General features: G+C 33.1%; 1 protein-coding gene across 10 annotated transcripts in view; it reads right to left on the minus strand.

The window, feature by feature from the left end:
- The window catches only part of Ralyl (RALY RNA binding protein like), an 816282-nt gene that overhangs the window by 170239 nt on the left and 631607 nt on the right, over positions 1 to 14436 (minus strand). For all 10 annotated transcript variants that reach the window (XM_041630372.1, XM_041630373.1, XM_041630374.1 and 7 more), the window contains one exon: positions 7798 to 7873. In XM_041630372.1, the coding sequence (XP_041486306.1) occupies positions 7798 to 7873 (76 nt within the window). The remainder of the gene's footprint in view (positions 1 to 7797; positions 7874 to 14436) is intronic.

Below are 14436 nucleotides of genomic sequence, written 5' to 3' on the forward strand. Positions count from 1 at the left end.
TTTTTTTTTTCATTGAGAGACTTTTGATGACTGTTTCTATGACTATAGCAGTTATAGATCTATTTATTTGTTTGTCTGATTTTGATTTAACTTTGGTAAGTGATATTTATTCAGAAAATTGTCCATTTCTTTAAGATTTCCAATTTTGTGGAATATAGGTTTTTAAAACATGACCTGATTATTCTCTGGGTTTCCTCCATGTCTGTTTTTATGTTCCCCTTTTCATTTCTGATTTTGTAATTTGGACATTGTCTCCCTGCATTTTTGTTAGTTTGGATAAATGTGTGTCTATTTTGTTGATTTTTTCAAAAAAAAAAAACAAATCTTAGTCTCATTAAATCTTTATATTGTCTTCTTTATTACTATTTCTTCCATGTTTTAAAATGTAGGTCTCCAGGCAAGAATAGTTGTATTTTAACAATATGAATCATAAAGTAATTACATAGATTTTCTCTGCTAAGGGACTTTACTATAGTGTCCTCTCTATCATTATAATATCCTCAATACATGGGAAAGAAGATAACTATAGGTATTTGTACAGTAAAATTAATCACTAATTGGAAAATAGGCCATTCTTTAGCTTAGCAGAGAATTGCTTGAAGCAAAACAATTTTTATTGTTATTATGTCAACATTTCTTTGGACGCTTAAAATGTAAAGGTTTGTAACTTACATTTGCCTAGCATTAAATTCTGAAGAATGTAACAGAAACAAAAACATTAAAAACCTTTTGCTTTGAGTAACTAAATGGTCAGCCCTAAAGCATGCAGACAAAAAACATTCTACATATTGAGTTTGCTGTACTTATTTGTTTAATAATGTTTGTGTGTTGTGTGTGTGTTCATGTAACAACGGTCAGTGAAGAAAGAAGTGATAAATTTTTTAAAAACGCAAGGGTGTGATATGGCAGGTTTGATAGGAAGAAATGGAAAGGGTAAATATAATCTTACAAAATAAAAATAATTTTTCCAAATAACACAGTAGCTACAAAATATAATAAAGTAGAGATTAATAAAAATCTTTTGCTTTGAGAAGTTATGTGATACATGCAATGATTTAACTGATTATGAGTTTATCACCATCTTCACATCTGCCGATTCAGTTAAAATATCCTTGCTTGACTCTTTCTAGCTCTCATCTTTCCCATTTCAGATCTCAGATCTTGGGAGAAGCATCGCTCAGGGGTCAGAGCCTTATGCCCAAAACCTATGCTAACTCTTCTATGTCCTCACTAGTGTCTCTTTTCCTTACTGGTTTCCATTAATTCCCTTGCAGTTTACAAGTTTATCTTCATGAGTACAATTACTATGTTGTAGTGGCAATGCATTTTGGTAAAATAAATCTTATTTCTAACATTTTGAATACATAGTAGACATTTTTAAGAGGAAAGCACTCTAGTTTTCTTTCTGAAACAAATAGTGCTTAATACTTACTATAGATGTTTCCTTTGAATAATCATAATAATTAGGCATAATTAATATTTTATAATACAAATTAAAGTTCTAAGGTCATAAGCATATTCTCTTTTAGGAAGCTATTTTTTTTATTTGCATAAGGAACCCAAGGAATGAGAAATCAATTCCATGTCACACTGTGCTTGTCGCTATCTAGCATTTCACGAAGGGTATTCACATTAAATAGTGGCATAGCTTCCAGCTATCCATAAAGTGAATTTTTGAAATCTATTCTGATAAAAAAGTATTGCAACATTTATTTAGAACCTTAGTTTGAAGGAATTCACCCTCAAGTATTCACCAGTATTAAATTTTAAATGTAGACACTTTTTGGTATTTTTTCTTGTCATTTGGGGGAATGAGAAGTCAGTAGTTTGTAGGTGTTCCTTACTGATTTCATGTTTCCAATGAGGAAAACTTAACTTCCAGAATTTTAATTTTATTGTCAAGGTCCTGTATGGCATTCTATGACTCCTGGAGTTTTCTTTTCCTAAGATCTTCAAGAACCATCATGAAAGATTACAGAATTCATGTCAATGGAGTCCAAAACATATTACCACTGATACTTTACTATAGTTACTTTTCTTAGGCAGGCTCTGATTTTGTCCATAAAAATAAATTACCCCATACTCATGACTTCTAGCACCAGTGAGGATGGCCTGAAAAAAATTATTCTGGTGTCTGAAGACTATTATTTTGCAATCTGAAGAAGTCTTGAATTTTTCTTCATGGTGACTTGATTACTAAGGTCTTCTTGCATACAAAAAGACCTGTGTGATGCCCTAAGTATTTGAAAGTGGCACTCAATAACCTCTGTGGAATTAAGGAGATGAAACCTTATCCATCTTTTAAAGCTGTGTTCTCTGTGTCCTGGAAGACTACCACTACTTGACTGAAAACCTGCATTTGTTTAGCTCTGATGAACATTCTTTGTTTTTTGGGATATTTGTTATTTTCAATTAAGCCAGAGAGGAAAGGCCTGTCTGCTTTATAAGCAGAGGCAAAAGAGTCATTTAAATAACAATTGTCCTTTACCAATTATTTAGCATTAATTGGAACTTAGCATGCTGGAAAACTTACTTCCTAGAAGCGAATAATAATTTTAAGATACTATTCATAGTCGACAATGTACACAGAACATTTGAAGCAGCAATTTATTAGATATTACAGTATTTTCCCTGCAGAATAGATGAGCTATTCATGGTTAGGACTAGGTCCAATATTTATGAAACATTCAGAAATGATTAATTATGTTTCATTTACAAATGGACTCTAATGGGAGACATTTTTATTGCAAGGGCTATTGTAATGAATTGCCTGTCTCTATGAATTCATATTCAGTAGTGGAATCATTTATTTTTCTCCTTTCTACATACTTTATATCTGAGCTTTCAGTACTTATTCCGTCTTTCCTCATCTTCTATTTCACTCCTATGATCTTTTTCTGTTTGCTAAAGCTGGAGACCTTGGGCATCTCTTCCTCCCTCACACTCTATTTCCTAAGTCACATACTCAAATGATTGCTTGCTGTCTAAAAAGTAAAAGTCTAATATTAATAAAATACTAATATCAATAGAATACGTAGAGGTATTTAGGTCTTCCACCAACATAATTTTCCTGTTCCCCTTCAGGTTAACCATACCAACTCCCTCCCACTAAGCCATGCTCTTTTGTGTTCTCTGTGCTTCAGCTTTTGGATGTTTTCATTGCTCATTATGCCTTTACTTTTGCATGAAGTCTTATTTAGAAGCAAGCTCAAGCATCCTCTAATTCCTTTCACTTCCAGGGAATTCACTTCCTTCTACTTATGCAGAATCAGTAATGATCTCATTTATCTTCTTGGAGTGTAAGCAGGCATCTCATCTCTTTCTACATCTAACTTGTGCTTAATACAGTATGATTATTTTTAGTCTCTTTATAATGTATTCTTCTATCTGCTGTATATACAGTGTAAATTAAACATACAGTGGGTACTAGTGAGATTTGTGTGGATAAACTGAAAATCCTCTGACTATACGATACAAAACACAGTCCTATGTCAGTGGGTATTTAATGGGAAAAGCAAACCACAGCAGATAACAGTGACAAAGTGGATGGGGGTGAAGAAGGTCCTATTATTGTTCAGGCAGAGGCCCAGACAGAGTGCAGTCACAGAAATGCATCAGTTTAAAGCAATATAGTAAATGAGAAACTTCCTTTAGATATGTACATAATGCCCGTTTTACCCCATTATCTTTTTTTTCTCATTCTTTGGTTTTGCCTTTCTATACCAGCAGTTCTTTGACTCCTGTAAGTGTTCCGTGTGTCTAATCTTTAAGACATCTTTAATATGTATTAAAGTATGAATGTGCAAATGAAACCATCTTATTTTATGGAGGCTAAATAAGTAGACTAAAAACTTTAAACTTTAGGAAATACAAATTGGTAATTTCAAAGATGAACATGTCCTCTTCCGATTAGAGCAAGTGACTTCACCTCAGATACAGAATATTTTATGATCATGAAAATTATAGCCTGGCCTCTAATTATAATTAGTGTTGTAAGCCAGCTACTTTGAAGACTGAGGAAGGAAAACCACAAACTCCAGACTGGCATGCACTGGGATGTTAGTTCAAAGGCCAGTTTGGCCAAATTATTTACATGTTGTTTCAAAATAACATAAAATAAAAAACAGTGAAGAGAAATAGTTAAGAAGTGCATGTGAAGGTCCCTGAGTTCAATGTCCAGTAGGGAAGAAAAAAAAAAAGGAAGGAAGGAAAGATGAGAGACAGTGTGTTAGATAACTTGAAGTAAAGACCTATCATTACACAAGCAGATGTCAATTTTATTGTGTTTGTGAAGTATCTAGTATGCAATAATTGCTCTTTCAGTTTTACTAACTATTGGTGTTGATGAATAGAAAGGCTTTGTTTTGTCTAACCTGTTTTTTTTTTCCAGGTGCTTGCAGCTGGGTGAAGTTAGAAACTGTGTTCTAGTGACAAGGGCCCCAGACATAGAAGTGGAAGACCTGTGCCACTAACTAATTTTGCTACCTTGCATTGAAAAAGACAAGGCTTATTCTGTTTAAAATTTAGATTTCTTATTATGTAGTAGGGTTGTATTCTCAACCTGCAGGAGTTGTATACTAAATAGATGAATAATGACTGTGGAAACATTTTCCTTATGAAAGTAAGGTACTATTAAATGTATGTAAGAATGAAAAAATAAGTTTAAAAAGGTTTTCTCAGCTTCACTTTCATTCCTTTCTGTTCTCTTTGCTATTGTCTGTCAATTTCCACACACTTCAACTTTAATTTACTTCAATAGATGAAAATTGGTCAAATGAACATTTTCCCACTGATGTAATTTATATATAGTACAGCATACTTAAACCAAACATTTACAACTCAGTACAACTGGGCAGTAAAAGGAAATAACATTTAGAAAGACACCAGTGTCTTTTTATGAGCTTTCACCTCCATAAAGTAATCAAAACTATCATAGAATGAGAAAATATGAAAACTAACATCATTATACAGATACTAGTAACTGTGTGATGAGAGAAAAAAAAGAAAAAAAAACCTTGCCATATTGCATTGTTAAAAACTTATTCCATGACTTTCAGGATTCTGTACTCACAACAACTAATTATGTGCGCATTTAAAAATAAACTAACCAGAAAATGATGTGTATTGCTTAGCTTTGCCTCAAAGAAGGTACAAAATGTACCATGTTTGGGTAATGTATTCATTCCTGCCTTTTCCTATCAATGAAAATTATTAATATCCAATCATCAGTACTTATTTTTGTTGCTTTTTATTTTGTATAAAATATTTTATTTAGGTCACATATCATTATTTACTTATTTTCAGATGGTCCATTTAGACATCCAAAAAAAAGATAAATAAATTACATTTCTTTATCACAATCGCTTGAAAATCTCTTGGGCCCCTCAGTGTAAATAGGCCCCTTCAAGTGACGTTTATAATCTTTAAGTTTGGGAAATGAGACTGTATCATCACAGAGTTCAGAGAATATTTGTTTAGACAATAAAGATAAGAGAGTAGCATGGAGCCTCCTCATGAAAACTGTTTTACTCTCCCTTATCAGAGCATAGCCCATCTAAAAACATATTGCTTAATTTTCTGTTAACCGAGTGATATCATTGAAACAGGAAGCCTTTCTCAACACTTCTTTTAGCTCTGTTGTGGTCGAATGATGAAATATGTCTTGGAGAATACCAATAAATTGTATGATACAGATCTCAATAGCCTGGAACAACTTGCTAAATCTAATTGAAGTGAATTTTAGAGAGACAGATGCAAAGTCAGCATTTAAAACAGAAAAGTGTAAAGTACATGGAGTGGCACATAGGCTTTACTGTAGAGCACGTTTGCTTTTTGTTTTGTTTTTCAATAGTGCTTGTTAAAAAATGAAAAGCTACACAAAACTTAAAAGCTCTGTGAAGTTACTATTATGTTCTTTTTAGATCAACCACACTTTACACTTGTTAATAATACATATTATTATTATTATTAACACTTAAGCCCTGCATATAATATACTTTGAGAAGAGAAATAGCAACAGGAGAAAAAAATACAGTGAATAATTATAACCATCAGCCTCAGGAGAGTGTCGTGATTTGACTGAACACGGCCTCACAGATCTGGGAGAAACACTATTTGGAATGATTAGGACATGTGGCCTTGGTGGAGGAGGTGTGATCTTGGAGGGAATGTGTCATTGAAGGTATATTTGGTGGTTTCAAATGCCAAGCCAGCCTCAGTCTCTCTCTTCCTTCCTTCTGCCTGTTAATCCAGATGTAGAACTCTCAGCTCATTGTCCAACACCATGTCTGTCTGTGTGCAATCTTGTTTCCTATATAATGATAATGGACTGAAACTCTGAACCTGTAAACCAGCTCCCAATTAAATGTTTTCCTTTATAAGAGTTGACATTGTCGTGGTGACTCTTCACAGCAATAAAAATCTTAGCTGAGGCAGGCAACAAAGTAATTATTATCTAGGTAAGAAAACTATATTTGTCATTCTGAGAAAATAGGCATGAGATGATGTGGACAGTGTAACAAAATAAGATGAACCAATTTATAGTTGGGGGAATACTGGAGTATAATGCCTACTGACATGTGCTTGGCTACTGGTATCATGTTTCTAATAGGCTGATTTGATAAAAAAAATAATGTAACTCCAAGTTCTTGATCTACTGAAGAGGACTGAAATAAAAACACATCAAGTAATATTCAGACACCCACAGTGTAGTATGTGAGATGGTCAGCATCACAGATTGTTTATTGTTTTGGCAGCAAAACTCATATTCTCTGGAAGATCGGCGAGCAATCTTAACTGTGAAAGAATCTATCAAGGTTCGTGAAATGAATATTGCTGTAGTTGGAGTATGAACAACCCTTTAAATTTCATGTATTAAAGCCTTTGTTACTAGCTGGTGAAGCTTGTAAAAAGCAGTTGGATGTTGACTTCATAGATGCATTAATCTACTGAATTCATAGAGAGCAGACTATTAGAATGTGGGGTCTAGTTAAAGGAAATAAATCCCTCGATGCATGCCTCAGGATGTTGTACTTTGGTTCCTTTTTTGTTGCCTGTCTCCTGTATGTCACAAAGTTGGCAGCTTTGTTCTTTCCTGCCATTTCTCAAAAGCAAATGTTCTCATGATGAACAGTACAGCCGTCTGTGTAGTGAAACATTCAAAAACCATGAGCATCTTCTTTTAAACTGTTTCTTGTAAATATTTTTGTGTAATCACAGATCATGATTGGCAAGTATATTATTATAAGTGAGAATATTAAGCTCCTGTATACTGTAATTATTTGTCATTCATGTTGGTTTAATAAAACTTTGCTTGACCAGTAGCCAGGCAAGTATAGATAGGGTAACCAGACTAGGAGAATTCTGGGAAGAGGAAAGGCATAGCAGGCAGTCACCAGTCAGAAACTGAGAAAGCAAAAATGAGAATGCCTCACTGAGAAAAGATACGAAACCACATGGCTATATATAGACAAGAATTACAGGTTAATTTAATTTGTCAGAGGTAGTTTAGAATAATCTTGAGCTAATAGGCCAAACAGATTATAATTAATATAAGCCTCTGTTTGTTTCTTTGTGACCGAATAGCTGTGGGACTACCAGGCAGGACCGAAACTTCCATTTCCATTAATGCTTAAGCATCTGCTATGACTCCTGGTGTGTGTGTATGTGTGTGTGTTTAATCAATAGAATTTAATAATAAAGATTGTTGTTTTAAATTAGTTAATTATTTGCACATCATATTTTCTGATAATGTGTCAAAAATTTCATATATGTAGTGGGATGGTATTTCTTACTTACCTATAAAGAGCAGACAGTGGCCTCTTGTTTCCAGGCTTTGGTCTATAAGGTTTGGGTTCCCCTGCCATGTTAATATCTGAAAATAAAAAATAGCATTTTTTTTTAAATAACAATGATAAACAATTTGGAAACATTATACCTTAGAGCGTTTATTTTTTTCTATTTACTTATGGAAATTCTTTTACAATTCTAATTTATTAAATAATTTATACTGTGTGTCTATGTGTGACATTTTACATAAGGTGCTTGTACTTGTTAGTGTACCTGTAAGAACACATGCAAGAATGAAGCTGTGAACATACATGGAAACTATGGGTCCACATCTGTTATTTTCTTGATTTCAACTTTACTTTTTTGAGTTAGGGTCTCTTACTGAACATAAAGCTCATCAAGCAGGTAATGTTTTCTTTCTAATTAGCTTCATTGAACCCTTCACAACAAAGCTGGAATTATGGGAACAATCCTTTATCCTCAGGCCTTTCATGTGGGTTTTCAGGAATTAAACTCAGATTTTCATGTTTGGCAGATAGTTTACCAGTTAAGAAATTTCTTCATTCCTTCTTACACAAATCTTATATGCTATTCTCTCTAAAATGTATGAAACATCTTCTTTACATGAAATAGTGTAGGAATTGTCACATACAAAAAACAATTAGACCCCTGATTGTCTGGATTTTATACCCTACTAGGAAAATGGAGATACTAAGAAGAAATTAAAGCATAAAAAATATATAACCAATTTGAATTTGATGTTTTATGAAAAAAGTGTTAAACAATGAGAGAAGAATCAAGACATGTAATAAAAACAAATATGATGATACCGTTTCTGATTTTTAAATTATTTGAGAAATATCTACAGTCATAAATATTTATATGGGTTATAGCTTTTATCCTTAAATGAGGTATTAATTTTCAACATCATGTTATCACAATGCTTATCATATTTACTGAGGAAGACATAAAAAGATAACATTTATTTTGCAGCATAAATTGAATGATACATATTTCCAAGTTGGTCACATCTTAACATCAGTAACTGAAAATGCAACGAAGTGTCTAAGATTGACAAGAGGCCAGAAAATGTGATAGTTCTTGCATACAATTGCTAATCTTGTGCTTAGAAAAAATAGTAAGGTTTGAAGAAATTAGAAAATTGGACTTTAAAGAGAATCCTCTTTAGCTTGGGATGTCCTCAAATTCATGGTATTCCTCACTCAAGTTCAAGTGTTTGCTATAATTCGTCAACATAATAAGTCTATTTTAATCAATAGTATTATAATAATTAGGTACTTAAAAGACTAATTATAGAGCTGAATTCCTACTTTCCATTATTAAAAAAATAATATTTAAATACAAAAGGTAAATATGTAAAATTAAATGGTAAAAGAATGAGAATTCATTTATGAGCTCAAAATATGGAATGACATCTTAAACAGAAATAAAATAACAGTTATTAAAATATAACATTTATGAATTACATTACATTAAATTAGGATTTTTTCTTATCAATAGCCACATAAAGACCACACAAAGAGCAAAAAGCTATTGACAAAGAATTTGTTTCTTGAGTATGTGAATATGTCATCTTTGTCACAGGAATATGAGTCAAAACATCAAAAATAAATTTGACAAAAACAACTAGTGACTTAACTTTATAGAAAAAGAATGTGATAAATAAAAAAATAAGAGTTTCTTATTTTCACCAGTAATTGGAAATAATTTAATATAAGTCACTGAGTTCACAATTTACAGGCTGATAACATCAGGAATTGACCAAGTTTCTGAGCAAGTGCAATGCATATACAATTTAAGTATTGGCATAAATTAGTGAAGCTACTTTAAAAATAATTTTGTTGTTTTAAATAACAATAGTGCTTGAAACTGAGCCAACAGTTATGGAAGCAGAGGCAGAGATCCACAGCCAGGTACTGAGACATGCTACTGGGAGTCCTGTTCAAGAGAGTGAGAACCTACATGGGACAATTCCCTTTGCATGTGGCTGACAGTTGCATAGAATGGTCTGTTTTGGGGACTCATAGTAGTGGGATGATGACTTGCCCCTGATTCTGTGAGGGCTTTTGGGAAACTACTTCCCATATTGGGATGCCTTTCCCAGTCTCCATGCTGGGATAGGAGGTTGGTCCTGCCTCAATTTGATATGCTATGATTTGTTAACTCCCATGGAAGGCATGCTCCTTTCTGAAGGGAGACAGAAGAAGAGTGTATGGAGGGGAGGGGATACCTGGGAGGTGTGTGAATGGTACAGGAGGAGATGAAGAAGAGAAAATAAAATGTAAAATAAATAAAAAAAATAAAAATAGGTAAATAAACAGATAGCCAGACAAACAGATAAATAAAAAATAAAATTGCATCATGTGTGATGACTGTGCTCCTAAAGAAATAATTGCATATGTATAATATATGATTTGGGAAATAAATGTTCATTATGATATACTTACAGATAATAGGACAACTACTTTGTGCAAGTTTAGAAAAGACAGTTTACAATGGAAAACTAAAGAGGAGTGGAGAAAGATTTATAGCTACAGGTGACAACGTAGCCCTATTCATGAGCCCTGGAATCACAGCACTGAATAAAATTTATGTCACTGAAAAAACACTGAAAATATATATTTTATTTAAATTAATATGCAAATTGAAGGACTGCTTAGGAATAAACTGTAATAGGAATAATGGAAAGAAAATAAGAGGTTAACAGTTTACCGGATGGTAACCTCTAAAAGGGTAGGTTTCGGAGGACATGGGGAATTTTGCAATCAAATCATAGAGCACTGAATAAGAAAATATGGATTAAAATCCCAATGTTACACATATTACAAATATTTTATGTGTTTTATGGTGGGTAGTGAATCACTAAGAAGTTGAGAATAACAATGACAATATATGTGTTATTTCACACCTGGTTTAATATCATCAAGGTTTAGAAAGCAAATGGATTGAAGTGAGGTTGGGAGCTAATGTACAGGTTGTGGTGGGGACAAGAAAATTGGGGTAGGTTACTGAGTGTGAGAAAACCATTATAAATGTCAGTAAAAACTAAAAATTTGATTTAAACAGGCTATACCATATGATTTCTAGTTGAGAATAAAAAAAAGGTAATGAGTCTTATGTAATTTAAAATAAGGCACCATGAGTGTCGAGGCTGTTTATAACTGTCCCTACGTACTGTAGTTGGGGAAAAATTAAAAACTGTAACGATGGCATAGGCGGTTTGTTTGGGTAAATATAATTATATTCATTGTATATTTCTATATTTGATATCATGATTTATAAAAAATGAAAATATAAAATTATCTTCATAAGTAAGTAAACATATAACAAATCAGTCAGTGAAAAATATTGTCAGTATCCTTAAATTTTTTGTAATGTGTTGTTAGGGGTCCTAAAAATACACTTAAGAGTTTACAGCTTATTAAAACCAGAGGAAGCCTTTCATGACAAGCTGCTAAATCTGTATTTCCAACATTATTAGTTACCCATCAAAGGTATTAAGAATGCATATGAGGGCCTGGAGAGGTGGTTAAGTAGCTAAGAACATTTGTTGCTTTTGTAAAGGTTTCTGGTTTGATACCTAACACCCACATGGCAGCTCATAACCATTTGTAACTCCAATACCTGGGAATCTTTTCCCGCTTCCAATTTAGATGGACAGACAACATTCACACAATGTGCATACAATGTGCTTATAAAGCATTCATACGCATTAAAGAACAAAATAATAATTTTAAAAATTACAAAAGTTTATATGAATCCTTAGTTTCCTCTTAGCATACATCAGCCATTTAATGCAGAATTCTCCTTCAAATACATATAATATGTATTTATATATGCATATGTATGACTCTTCAGTGCTCGATTGACCCTCACCCAAAGTTTGAGTGCATTAAACAAACCAGCCTCTCAGTTAATCGTTGTGAAGATAAAACCTTGACAGAACACAAACTAACTAATCTTTACATTAAAGGACTTGTAGAGTTAGAAAATTTAATGATGTTATGAGAACAGCCAAGCTTTGTTAGAAGCCAAAGATCAAATTATGATGCATCAAAAGCCATTGATCTTATGGGGATCATAGAGAAGAGCAAATGGCATCTTGACATTGTTGCAGAGATCCCATGTTTGTTCTGGCAATGTGCAAACTACACACAAGCAGGGTACCTGGAAGGCTGATAAGACTTCAATTTGTATCCACTCTTATAAGCTAGGCACTTTGAAGTAAAACAATAAACACAGAAAAATATCAAAGGTCACTTCCTAGGATCCTGAGTTACAGATTCTTCTTACTAATATTTAGAAATTTTCTTAGTGTGTCTTAACTCTTAACAATGAGACACTTTCATCACAGAGTTCATGTTTTAGAGCCACACAGTTGAGTCACACATACCCTTTACAAAACTGAAAAAATAAAGCACAATAATGATTTCTGCAAGTTTATGAATTTATGTTTAAAAACATTTACTTTAAATATATTTTAGAAAGGACTGTGCTTAATAACTATTGGGTAATTGTTTTGGAATAGCCTGCAATTCTCACTTCAGCTTCTGGTCATTAAGTATAAGTACATATATTATTGGATGGCAGAGCCTGATTTTCTAGCTATTACAGTCATATTCTGCTGAAAAGTCCTGGTAAAATCAGGTGACCTTTATGTGTGTGTGTATGTGCACATGTGTGTGCGTGCATGTGTATGTCTGTGTGTGTGCTGATGAGGCCTCACTGGGTGCACTGCACATACTCTAGCAGATATCCTCTCCCTACATCATGCTCCAGAGAGAGGAAGCAGAAGGGAACTTCAGCTTTGCTTCTTCTTAGAGAATGGGGTAAGAGCGTTGCTCCCTACCTGGAAATGGGGTGTTATTGAATTTTGTAATAAGATGAATCACTATAAGCATTTACTAACTGCCCAGCAGAACAGATGTGTCATATTTTAATGTAATTTTTATTTTATTATTGGTTTTATTAGTTCAAATTTAACATGAGGAAACAGATGAAGTGAAGTTGAAGCTATATTCCAAAACTTTATTTATTAAACCTCAAACTCAACTTCAAAATCTCTGATAGGCTAGTTACAATTATATCGCCCACAGTAAGTTAAGAGCACCACATATAAACTATACAAATTTCCCTTTTTATTTGAACTGAATAAGCAAAACCATGATAGCATGGCAAAAACAGTGGTAAAGTTGTGAAACTGAAAAGAGTCAATAAGTTGAAACAAGCCTGTCTTGAGGGAAATGAGACAGGTTTTATTCTGAATTGTCTTTCTCAGAAGCAAAAGCAGAACAGGAAGATACATTCATCTGAAGATTCTTAGGTGAGAAAAAACAAAAACCGAACCACTTCTCCATTACTTCATGAGGCTGAATCTGAGAAGATTCTATAACACTACACCCCTCTCTCAAATCCTTGAATTAATTGCCTCTGTGGGCAGCAACTTAACTTTATCACATTCTCCTCGCTGCAGTGACTACTGTATGTGCTCTTTGACAATGAACTTCTTAAGAGCTGTCCTTATTTCACCAAACTTTGCTCATCAGTACCTGTAGTGTGTTTGGCTTAATATATCAGTGCTCAATTATTTTATTGTTAATATAATATATACAGGCCAGAAGACGTCTTTTCTGGAGTTTACTGTTCTAAGTAAGCTATATCAATACATTTACTAAAGTGAGAGTGACTTGAATCCTGTTTTGAGGATGAAATTATATAGGCTGCCAAATTAGTTGGTCAATTTAGAATAGGTTGGAAAAGGGATATTTTGTCTCTTTCACACGTGTTTAACTCAAATGTCCTAATGCACATGCAGGAATATTTTTGAACACCACACTTGTTCATATTTAGTAGAACACAGCCCTCTCACAATCCTGGTTTGTAAGATATCTTGACAAACTTGGAATTATTTATTTGCCATAGATTTAATTTGAAATATTATGGTTTTTAAGGTTAATGTAATATTTTATATTATTTATTATATGACTAATACAGTAAACTGACAATTCCTACTATCTCGTACCACTTTCTATATTTTTAACTTTGGTGTAGGAGACATATCTAGTATAATAGAATATTTACATTGACAATGCTTTTTTAAAAATTAACAACAATGTTTTTCTGGAAGTTATTTTTCTCCTTTTTCCTAGGTACAAATAGATACCTAAATAATTCAGCTATGGCATGCAAACTGCCAAGAGTAGTCATTTGGAATGTTTTATTGTTCACATTTAGAAGATTTAAGGACTCATTACCATTCGGTTAAATGAAAACTCAGGAGATAAAGGAAACTCTCTCTTATGTTTGACAAGGGAATGATTATAACCATATAGTAACCCAAGTATACGCCTATACAACTAAAAAGCCTTTCTTTTCAGACATTATTAGTTCTGATCCAAGAAACACTGTGAAATAAAAAAAAGCAGGAATAATCATTCTCCTTTTTCAAATATAGATATTTTAGATACTGAGATATCAATACCATTAGCTCTGCTTACTACAAGCATTTTTATTGCTGAGCATGTACCACGTTAGAAGCATCCAACTATCAGAAAACAATGCACCACATCCCTGCAATGTGAGATGACTATCTTAGGGTTAGGCTTGAAAGTGACTGCATTAGTTTAC

This window comes from Microtus oregoni, unplaced genomic scaffold (genome assembly GCF_018167655.1).
Source record: "Microtus oregoni isolate MIOR12 unplaced genomic scaffold, Mior012 000034F_ref0000314, whole genome shotgun sequence".
NCBI classification, from domain to species: domain Eukaryota; kingdom Metazoa; phylum Chordata; class Mammalia; order Rodentia; family Cricetidae; genus Microtus; species Microtus oregoni.